General features: G+C 45.6%; 1 protein-coding gene across 1 annotated transcript; it reads left to right on the forward strand.

Annotated features, from left to right (window-relative positions):
• The first annotated feature begins 1,889 nt into the window (after window positions 1–1,889).
• Window positions 1,890–6,744, forward strand: acsbg2 (acyl-CoA synthetase bubblegum family member 2). Its single transcript, XM_068743468.1, has 15 exons — window positions 1,890–1,903; window positions 2,038–2,244; window positions 2,452–2,558; window positions 2,955–3,226; window positions 3,313–3,401; window positions 3,471–3,591; window positions 3,707–3,787; window positions 3,884–4,033; window positions 4,137–4,313; window positions 4,434–4,615; window positions 4,877–5,119; window positions 5,218–5,435; window positions 5,575–5,714; window positions 6,108–6,354; window positions 6,626–6,744. The coding sequence occupies exons 1-15, from the start codon at window positions 1,890–1,892 to the stop codon at window positions 6,742–6,744; spliced, it is 2,367 nt and encodes a 788-aa protein (XP_068599569.1).
• Window positions 6,745–11,723: the final 4,979 nt, after the last annotated feature.

Raw genomic sequence — 11,723 nt, forward strand, 5'->3', positions numbered from 1 at the left:
GAATCGCAGGACGGAAACTGGATGATTAAAGATTAAATATTTAGCACAGAAATAATTAGTTTCCAGCGATGCAACGTGAGTAGTACAATTTACGCTATTTCTCTTAATATTCGATCCAGTTCTTTTAGCTAACCGCTTCCCATCCGGCTTGGTAAAAAACGGCTGCTAATCTTCAACGATCATTTTGGGTATATAAACATATATTTATACATGATAGTAATATATATTAATACCATATAGATTTAACAGCATAGCCTGATTGCCAGGCTAATTATAATATGATAATAATCGAGAATGTCTTTTAGCCACGCTGACATGGATTTGATATTTGCACGTAAATAGAGGTTTTGCTAGCGTTAGCTGAAACACAGCTGCGATTCAAAGTGATTAAAATGTGAATTTATAGTGAAATGAAGTCCCTGGAAGCAGGTTGACATCTGCTCACTTACAAAAGGGTGTGACCCCCCCCGCCTCCCCCCCTCCCTGTAGATTTGTGAGAATTTGCTTAGATGACAAATAACGTTAAATAAAAAAAAAAATTTTGCCCCATTCTTTTTTTTAAATGTTGGCACTAATGCAGAATTGAGTCATGGATGTTGAGATTGACCTGGTGACTGTACAGCGAGGATGCTGCTGATTATAGACACAGACAGAGTGAGGCTGCAGATCATTCAGAGGACAGATAGTCGTGTGAAATGTGCTGGTGGAGGAGGCTGCTGTGTTGGTGAGCATGAAGATGCATGAGAATGCATGAGAATGCATGGGCCAAACTGAAGGGAAGGGTTGCTGTGATGTGGGTTTAACATAACTGAAGTTTTTGTGTTGCTGAGACTTCCTCGTCGTGGTTAAAGTCATGTTTCTGGCCGAGTTTGTGTTTTCCATAGACTTTTCTTCTGCATTCAAAGTTAAACAAAAAAAACCCCGTTGCTGTGCTTTTCATATTTTCCCCTTCCTGAATCACAAAAGCTGGTGCAGCTAAGCCTCTGTTCTCTCCTGATTGCGTGACTGCAATTGCTATAGTTGTGTTTGCGTTCTGTGATATTCAATCCGACAGATCCGTGACGAGGCAACGCAACGACGACGAAACCAAAAATAAAATGCAGGACAGGATGGTGAAAATGCTTCTTGTCCGGTTGTTTCGATGATAAAACAAAAATGTTGCTTCCTTTTTGAAGACATATCTCACGTTATTTTGACAAAGGATCCGGTTCACCCAGAGGCATGCGCTTCATGCTCTTATGCATGAGTTAAAAGTGCTGAGCTCATGTGATGATGGCTCATCAGATGGAAATACGACGAAGGGAAGATGTGGAGTTCGGAAAACCTCGAGGGGAAATGTTTCCTCCTGATTTGGTGTCTCACTCCTCCCCGCCTCCTATTCATGAAGCTCATAATCAAAGATATCAGTCGCAGAGCATCAGGAATTAAAAGGGCAATATCCTGGCTCATTCCATTCCGCCTCCACCTCCTGGAAATCACCTTTTAAACCGTGTGTCTGAGGAATGTGCAGCTGCAATGGAAAGGGAAGGAAGGGGTGGGAGTGCAGACGGCGCACTACCCCGTCTGAGAGCAGCGGTCTGTCCGCCTGTTCGATCTCCTGTTGAACCCGACAACCGGCTGCAGGCGATGCAGGACGCCTGAGCGAGAAAAGTCATTTCACTCGTTTCACGGCCGTGCTTTCCGGTTTACATGTTCCTGACAAGCGTTTGCCGTGACGCCAGATGCTATCAACAGTGTAGTCATGGCAACCGATAAGGCCGGCCATACAGCTCTGTAGTAAAAGGACTTCTTTCTTTGTCCTGATAACGTGCCTAAATATTTGATTATATCCAAAGCAGGAATGGATGAGTGAACTTGAGCCGAGCTGCTAGAGATTCTAAAGTGACCCGATGCCGAGGATCAGGTGTGTCCTGTGAGAACTAGAAACCTCCCGCTGTCAGATGGAAACCACTTTAATTTTCTCAGGGTAACGACTCGTGGCTTGTTTGATCAGCCGTCTGTCAGTTTTAACGGCGCCGTAAACCATCTTTGCTGTAGATTTGATGCTGTTAGCCGGACAAAGGAAGCGCTTGTCAGTGATTTGCTTGTCGCAGTAGCTAACGCCCCGTCCCTCCTTGTCTCAGTGACCGTGTGTGAACCCGCGACCGAAGCCGCCCTGATGGACTCTTCCAGAGGGGACGTCCTCCTCAACTCATCCTGCGCCACGGGAGACGGCGTCGCCTCCCTCGATGACGTCAGGGCAAAGTACGCCCTCGTGAACACACACACACACACACACACACACACACGCACACCCCCCCGTCTCCTCAGCATGTGATAACAGTGACTGTGAAGTTTCATTGTGTCCGGTTTCGTGGCTTTATCACTTTTGTGATAATGTGAAGTCGGTTCTACTTTTTACGCATGGCCTTTTATAATTAACATGAAAGGTTTTCCTTTCATCCTCTGCAGTGACTCTTCCGAGGAAGAGTCCGTGGGGGAAAGGGAAGAGGAGAGAGGCGTGCAAAACAAAGTCCGCTGCATCGCCGAGGCTGCACCCGCCTCCGACGCACAAACGGGTGAGCGCCGAGGGGGTTTACCTTTTTTGTTTTTAGTTCCTCTCTTAACGCAAGTCGTTGCCGCAGAAACCGAGATAATGATGAGCGATGCGTGGCTGCCGTCGACCGAGGATCGATGTCACCAAACACTTTTGACATTCTCTGGCAGAACAATTTGCCTTTCTTCCTGCTCCAGTGACCGAAAGAAAAACGCCTCCTTCTGGTTTCACAATGTTTGTTTTCTTAAGATTAGTCCCCGTCAAGCTTCATTTATCGTAACGGAAAATACATAATTATCGAGAACGAAACATGTTCAGTGTTTCAAATCGTTTATTTTAGGTGTTTGAATGCAGCAAAATGCAACGCGCTGCTTTCCCTTTCCAGCCGTCGTTTATCTCTAAGTATCCTGCCTCCTAGTTAAAGCCCAGCGCCCGAACTCCCTGTCGGTGCCTGCAGCAGGAGGACCCTCCCTGTGGACGTCCCAGAGGGACGCGGAGGTCAAGCTGAGGATGGGAGATTCCGGCATAACCGCCGAGGCGCCTTTGACTATAGGCGGCATGTTGGCCTCATCGGCGGAGCGCTTCGGCGACTTCACGGCGCTCAGCTGGAAGGTGGGAGAGCAGCAGAAGAGCATGACCTACAAGGAATACTACCAGGCGTGTCGCACGGCCGCCAAGAGCTTCCTGAAGGTGATCCCTTTATTTAAGTCACTACTAGTTGAAGTTTCCTCCCATTCGTCCTGGTCTTTAAAACGTGGGTTTCGCTTTCTCTGCAGCTCGGCCTGCAGCGGTTCCACGGCGTCGGCATCCTGGGCTTCAACTCCGCCGAATGGTTCATCGCCGACGTCGGCGCCGTTCTGGCAGGGTGAGTCCCCGCCTCCATCGGTTTAAACGGAATGCGGCGCTGCGTGTTGAAATCGGACTTGTGCCGCAGCGGCTTCGCCGTGGGGATCTACACCACCAACGGCGCGGACGCCTGCCAGTACGTAGCGGAAAACTCCCAGGCCAACGTCATCGTGGTCGAGAACGACAAGCAGCTGCAGAAGATCCTCCAGGTGAGAGAAGGAATTCTGCTCCTGCCGTTCAGACGGCGAGATGTCGGCACACTTTCCCATCAACCTGCAAAGCGATCCAACGTGCACTTGTGTTTTTATTTACATTTGCTGGCAGGTCGAAGACAAGCTGCCGCACTTAAAGGCAATCATCCAATACAAAGAGGAGCTGGTGGAGAAGAGACCGAATCTGTACTCGGTACGCTCCAGACACGCCTGTGAGGAATGTGAGACGATGCATCTCAGCCGGTCGGCATCTTCTCAGTGATTTTTGTTTGTTTGTTTGTTACCGCAGTGGGATGAGTTCATGAAGCTCGGACGCGACGAGCCTGAGGAAGCCCTCGATGCCATCATCGCCAGCCAGAAGCCCAACCAATGCTGCACGCTCATCTACACGTCAGGAACCACAGGACAGCCCAAAGGAGTCATGCTCAGCCATGATAACGTAAGCCATCCCGAGTCTAGCACAGTTTAATCGGTGATCAGCGTCGTTCCGGGGCATTCTCTGCTATGCGAGACGCATTTCTTCTCCTCCTTCTCCCCCTCAGATAACCTGGACTGCGCTGTCCGTCAGCCGCCATGCCAATCTGACAGAAGCCCCTCAGGCGCAGGAGGTGGTCGTCAGCTACCTGCCTCTGAGCCACATCGCGGCGCAGATGATTGACATCTGGATCGTCATGAAAGTCGGAGGGAAGACGTGCTTCGCTCAGCCGGACGCACTGAAGGTGAGACGCGTCAGAAATGTGCAAATCCAGGACGGCTAAAAAAAAAAAAAAAAAACAAGTTGGAAAGGAGCGGATTCCTCTTCTTGTTCTTGAAGGAGCCGTTTGTGTTTCCTCCGTCAGGGCTCCCTAGTGAACACCTTGAAGGAGGCGCGTCCCACCGCCTTCATGGGCGTCCCCCGCGTCTGGGAGAAGATGCAGGAGAAGATGAAATCGGTCGGAGCTAAATCTTCAGCGGTGCGCAGGAAGGTGGCTGCCTGGGCCAAAGACGTCGGCCTGCAATCTAATCTGACCAGGATGAGCCGGTACGTATGCGTTTTGAGATTAGGGTTTGATTTAGGTGCTGAGGTTCTCCTTGGGAGTGACCAGGTTGGGTAGGATTAGAAAAGGGACAATAAGAGGGACAGTGAAGGTTGGACGTTTTGGTCAGAGAGGACAGACTTTGATGGTTTGGACATGTCCAGATGAGAGACGGGGACTCTATCGGTAGAAGGATGCTGAGGATGGAACAGGCTGGTTTAAAGTATTAAAGTGTTCTTTTTGTGTGTGTGTGTGTTTTTCCTCAGCGCCGGAGACGCTGGCCGAACACCGATCAGCTATCGTATAGCCAAAATGATTGTGTTCAAAAAGGTACGCAAAGGTCTCGGCCTTGACCGATGCAGCAAGTGCTTCACGGGCGCCGCTCCCATCATGAAGGACACCCTGGAGTTCTTCCTCAGCCTCGACGTCCCCGTGTACGAGCTCTACGGCATGAGCGAGAGCACCGGCCCCCACACCGTCTCCCTCCCGGGAGCCTTCAAGCTCACCAGGTAACTTCTCTTCTTTTTCTTTTCTCTCCTCTTAACCTCATGGAATTTCCTCGCGTTTAGAAATCCGATTTGGGAAAAAATGCTGCTTTGTCTTACAGTTGCGGTAAAGAGATTCCCGGGTGCAAGACGACGCTGCAAAACCGGGACAAAGAGGGGAATGGTGAGATCTGTTTCTGGGGCCGTCACGTCTTCATGGGGTACCTGAACATGCCGGAGAAGACCGAGGAGACCATGGATGCAGAAGGATGGCTGCACTCCGGCGACTTGGGAAAGCACGACGAAGATGGATACCTCTTCATCACTGGGAGGATTAAAGGTTTGCATTCTCGAGTCCTTGCAAAAGCGAGAACACTTAAAAGGCTCGCCTGCGATAAACAAGGAGCCGTTAGATCGTGTTTTCTTTATTATTGACGAGTCTTTTCCTGAACCCGTGGGTGTCCCCCTGTTGATTTCAGAGCTGATCATCACCGCAGGAGGAGAGAACATTCCTCCTGTTCTTATCGAGGATGCAGTGAAGGAGGCGCTGCCACTCATCAGTAACGCCATGCTGATCGGGGACAAGAGGAAGTTTCTGTCTATGCTGCTCACAGTCAAGGTAAATGTACAGACTCTGACCTGGGGGGGGGGTGTCACTGCTGTAGGTGTCACTTATAAATCCACCCAAAATGATCTTCCCTGCTACATTCCCTCAATCAAAGTTTCATGAATGTCCCAACAATTTTTTTTTATTCTTGTAAAAACCAATATTTAAAAAAAATGGTGATCAATAAAGGATGTAAAACTAAAGATGCGCCCCATTAGCAGTAGAATCTTCAGCTGTGCATTTCAAAACATGGCACTGGACGTTTCTGTGTGAATGCTACCTTCTAGTGGCTAAAGTGCAGTACTGCACTCACTGCAAACCTGCTGGCAGATGTTACAGTGAATGCATCAAGCTGCGAGGATGAGATGAAGGCTAATTAAATTCCATCACATTTGTTCGCTCCAGTCTCAGGTAGACGCAGAGTCAGGCGACCCCGAGGATGAGCTGACCCCAGACGCCATTGAGATCTGTCGGAAGCTGGGCAGCAACGCCACGCGAGTCTCGGACATCGTCGGCGGTAAAGACAGGCTGATCCACGCCGCCGTTCAGGACGGGATCAACCGCGTCAACGCGAAGGCGACCTCCAACGCTCAGCGCGTTCAGAAGTGGGTCATTCTGGATCGGGATTTCTCCATCTCTGGAGGGGAACTGGGTGAGTGGAACTGGGATGTAACGTGGATCTTTGGGGGGGGTTAGGGGGGGCAAACAGATAGCAGAAATGTCCGAATTTGTTGAATTTACGATGCTTGAAATAATCCTGAGCTACGAAATGTTTTGATAATACACAAAAATGAGTCTAGTCTGACCAAATGAGGCTTACATTCAGATACCCCACCCCCCCCACACGCAAAAATGAGTGGTTTATTTCTAAGTTTCTTGAATGTATGACCTGCATTTTATTTTTTTATATTTTTTTCTTTCAGGTCCTACCATGAAGCTGAAGAGGCCGGTGGTGTCGAAGATGTACAAGGAGCAGATTGATAACCTGTATAAGGACCTGCCAACTCCAACGACCCCCGACAAGCCACTTCCTGCCAAATAGAGCTCCGTCTCCACGGGGGGGGGGGCAGACTTATTGATCCCACTCTAATGTCATGGTTTTTTTGTGGGTGCTGTACAAAAGCAAAGCGGAAAAAAAAGAAGCCATTGAGAAAATAGCTTGATGGTTTATGAAGAACAATTCAACGACTTATTTGGATTAAAAAAAAATAGGATACAGTATGTTAAAATGGCTGCCGCCGAATATGAGAAGGTTTTTCCACGCTATCTCACTTGAAACAGGTGGACTGTTTTTGATCATATTTATTTATTTTCAGTTTGTGTTGGGCCTAAAAGTGGGCAGGATTTATGAAGAAATTCAGCGACCACTTTCAACGTTGACGGGTCTTTTACATGTGCTTGGTAATTGTCTTACTTTGGGTTTTAAAGGAAATAATTTATTTTTTACATGTCTTCATGTTTACTTTAAGTCGACACTGGCTACCACTGTAGCAGTGTTTTGAAGTCTATCTCATATCTAGCATCCAAACGTTGTTTTTCAGCGTGTAAAAACACACCATTGAAGCCATATATCTTTCCGTTTGTAATGAAGTCAGGTTGTTCTGCGATTTTTGTAAATGTGTTTTGCCTATATCATTGTTCTTTTGTGTCTGATTTTGTTATAAATTTATTTTTTTCTGCCGTTTACTCAGCATTTATGCATCGTCTCTTGCGCTCAAACAGGTGTAGGTCAGAATTTACGCAGGTTTATGTATCAACCGACTGTTTATGCATCACACCTAAAAGGTTCAAAAGTGCTTAAAGATTCGTAGTCTCAAAAACAAAACATTTTACGGAAGGAAAAGAAGCTTTTGGACTCCAAAGAGCTCATCTTGTACAGTCATTGTTTTACACGGGTGTTTGTAGCAACAGTGAAGGATTGGAGATGTTCGTTTCTTCAAAGTGAAAATGAAAAATGGAACCCTTTACATATGAATGAAGTTGAGAGAGGAAATGGTGGTTTTATTCATTTGCAGAGTTGCAGTCTTGAATTTGTTTGAAATTCCTGAAACCAAAAACGTGCATTCAGTACTTCAATTACATAAAGGTTTTGTATCCAATTGTAAAAGCAAAGATGCTTGTTTGGGGTTTAATTATATCAATTATTGTCAATCCTCACATGGTTCTGAGCGCTCACAAGACCCTGGACAGAAAGCTGGATTTTACCTGACCCGAAAGAACTTGACTGAACAATTTCTGATGCTGTAAGAAAAACCTGAGATCGATTTGTGAATTTGTGTCTTAAATGGGTTATGGAATAAAACTTGATTAAGCTGACATGTATATCTCTGTTTGTCTGTGATTATGACCTATTTAAAGACTGTCTGAATTGCTCCTAAATGTAGTTTTGGACTACAAAGTGTCCAAAACTCGTCATTCAGGAGCAATTCTGCCTCCTTGTCGGTCATATCATCTTTTCAGATAAAAAATAAAAACAAATAATACGATAAACCCAGATTAATGTAAGTACTGAATGACATGTTTTGAAGGCATCCGTGCTGTTTCTGAACGTAAACACGGGTCGCACACATATGACGTCAGTGACGCTGTCGCAGCAGTTTTCGTTCCTCCCCGTGGTGACATGTCCCCGATAGATGGTCAATGAATTGAACTCTACACGAACCCTTCCCCACACAGCAGTCAATGATCGGACACAGAGGGACAACAGTACTTAATGACTTTAATATGATTTCCAAAAAAAAAAAAAAAAAAGACATTAAAACATGTTCCGTCCTTGTTAACTTGCATCATGTAGCCACATGGTGGCAGTGCAACGCCAAGTTTTCATTTTCAGAAATACCCAATTGTTCTGCCATCCAGTTCATTTTATGCTCTCCATCATTTGTAGCTTGGACCACATACATGGGACACATTTGGGATTCCACCCACACTCTGCTACCCCAGTAAAAAAACAAACTTTATAAATACAGACAACCCTCGTCAGACCCCCTCCCACCCAATACGCTTTATGTTTTGGATTTATCTGTGAAGATTCCCCACAGTAGATACTCTACCTTTACTGAATCATACACATATATCAGTGCCACCCACTCCTCCCACAGATGTGTTCACAGTGGAGTGGGAGGGGCTTCCAGTTTCTGAAAGTATTTCATTCATGTATTTAACGGTACTTCAAGTGGAAACATGACAGAGACCAAATAATGTTAAGATTATCCGGGTTTCTATAAGAGGACTCTGGAGATATGTTTCATTCTTTTTTTTGACATTGACCACAGCTCAAGATTCTAAAATACCATGCCGTTGCCATGGAGAACATGTCAGTCAGTAAATTCCAATCATCTGATTGTTGTAGTTTCTAACAGGACCCCATACATGCTGGTGGAACCCATCCAAATGTGGCCCAGATAGCGTAACGTGAGTTGAAGAGAAATTCACACAAATTCAACGTTTTGGTGGCACAACAAATTTCATAATGAAGACAATCATTTAATCAGAAGACTTAAATGCTGATCAAAGCTGTAGAAGTGCTTCAAAAATTCTGCCTAAAGGAAAAATGAATTGCACCATTATATCTGAAGCACAGGGTGTGAGTAAAAAAAACTAAACACGTTTCCTACAATGTGTTTCTTCCGGCTCCAGTTGGAATAAAATTAGGTGTTTGGGTACAATGAACTCAAGACCAGACATGACACAGAAAATAAAACATTTTTCACTCAACAATTCAGTTGCCTGAACCAAAATGTGGACTCGTCTAGCCCGGTTCTGGTGCAGTTACTCCGACTGGAAGCAGAGGATGGTACCAAAAGGATGACACCAAAGTTTATTTCATCCAGGAAACATTTTCCCACACCCGTTTCTTGGTGTTCAGCTGTCATCAGAATCATGACTCACACAAACAGAGGGAACATCCCCCATAACAGTTTTTTTTTTTTTACCTAAAATAGATCCGATGGCCATGTTTGTTTGTGAATAATAGGAACAAAACATGCCAAAAACAATTAAATAAGAAAATAATTGGCAAAAAAAAAAAAAAAAATCATATTGTATTTCATGTAAATATTGTATAAAATCCTTAAAAATACAGTTTAGGTAACTACGTAAGTACTGAAGTCATCACAGTCAAAAGTGCAGAGGTCCATAAATAAAACATTGACTGTGGGCAGACAGTGGGGCTTCTCTCCAGTCCCCCCATAACTTCCCTTTTCGACCATCACAACAACAGACTGAATGAGTGCCTGGGCGAGGGTCAAAGTTCATGAACAGGGACTTAAAAGCTCCCACACTGATGCACAGAGAAGTTGACAGGAAGGTCGTTTTTTTTTTTTTAAATCTCTTCGATCGATGACAAACACACTCGCAGATGCATAAACGTCACTCACACAGTTTCAAAGTTCATTCTCATTTATCATGGCCTGAAGTTCTGTTGACAGAGGCACACCTAGAAAAAGAAAAAAAAAACGAGGGTGGGACGGGGGGGGAAGAAGTCAGGGCAGGAGGAGGTTACTGCAGGGCACATAAGGTGGCAAGGATCCTGGTTTATCTTTTTTTTTAATGTTTTTGTTCTTGTTTGTCGTTTCCCGTGCTCAGATGGCGTTTAAAGTAAGGGCAGAGGGAGTGTGTTCGCCGCTGAGCCAGGCAGGCAACAGAAAAGGAGAGGAAAGTATTAAAGCTATTGAAGGGTCAGAATAAAAACACTGACGGCAGGAAGGGGGACAGGAGAGGAGGGAGGCAGGGAGGGAATCACGGATTGGAAGTTTGTACCACAGCGGTTTGTGTGTGAGAGCCCTGGACGGGCCGCAGGAACCAACACACCGGGGGGGGGGGCCGAATGAAGAAGCAAGGTCACCTCGGTTTAGGCTAGCGGGTGTCTTGAAACCAGCTAACCAAGCGAGGGGAAGTCTGCTTACATTTATCCAACGTTCACGTGCTACTTTCCATCAGGAGCAGAATGTATAGTTAGTCAGAAAACCGATCTCAGTAAATCATATTTACAAACATAAACGTCTTCGCGCTCAATTTCCCAAAATACGATAAAAATCAAATAATGCGTCAACAAGGTTTAGCAAAAATAAAAATTATTGATCTCATCTGACGGAAAATCTTATTCAAACGAGCTAAATATTCTATTTGTAACCGCGGAGACGCTTAAATGAACAATAAAAGAAGACAGAAGTTACTCAATAGCTAAAGGCAGCGATTAAGTGCTTCACCGTTAAAGGAAAAGGCCTCGGGACAGAACGCAGGCAGTGCAAAATAAAAGTACATAAAATGATTAATTGCTGATAAATCAAACTGAAAGTTTGAAATAAGCGTGGTATTGATTACGCGTCATGTCGCCCTAACGAATGGTCATTAAGAACAGCAAAAACAATCTGTGAGGCTACAGCTAATAGCGGTAGCAACCTTTAATCTATGAATGATTCCTTGCGTGTTCTTTTCTGTTCCTTCACGCGGAGCAGCCGAGGTGAACCGACACAAACCTTCCGCATCCCGCTGGAGGAACGACTCGGCCCTGCGGTTTGGGATTAAGCGGAGCTTCCCCATCAACCGGTTGTGCTACAGACGATTCCTAAATCGGTCACGTTGATAGGATGTACAGCAAAGAGAATTTAGAAAACATTTGTTTGTGCTCATTATTACTAATCATTAACATGTTTTGAAGAAACCCAAACTTCTCTTAAGGAGGTTAAGCCGAGCCAGCTGAGGTGCAGCGATGCTCTGAGAGACCCGCCCCTCAGGGTTTACAGTCATTGCAACAATTTATCTTGCTTTACGACACGGGAAACATTTTGGAGAGCGTTTCGTTTATCTTTCTCTCTCCGCCGATGCTCTTCCAAGTGACAGGTAACCCGGAAGGAAACGGAACGCCAGGAGGAAACACTTTCACAACGGCTCCATGAAGTAGCTACTAGAAATAATGAATCATTAATGAACAAATGTCACCTGATGCTTTGTCTTTGAAACCAACGTCGAAAAGAAAACAGCAACCAAAACACTGGAGGGCGAGAAGCAGAGACGGAG

Source organism: Brachionichthys hirsutus, chromosome 9, assembly GCF_040956055.1.
Source record: "Brachionichthys hirsutus isolate HB-005 chromosome 9, CSIRO-AGI_Bhir_v1, whole genome shotgun sequence".
Taxonomy (NCBI): domain Eukaryota; kingdom Metazoa; phylum Chordata; class Actinopteri; order Lophiiformes; family Brachionichthyidae; genus Brachionichthys; species Brachionichthys hirsutus.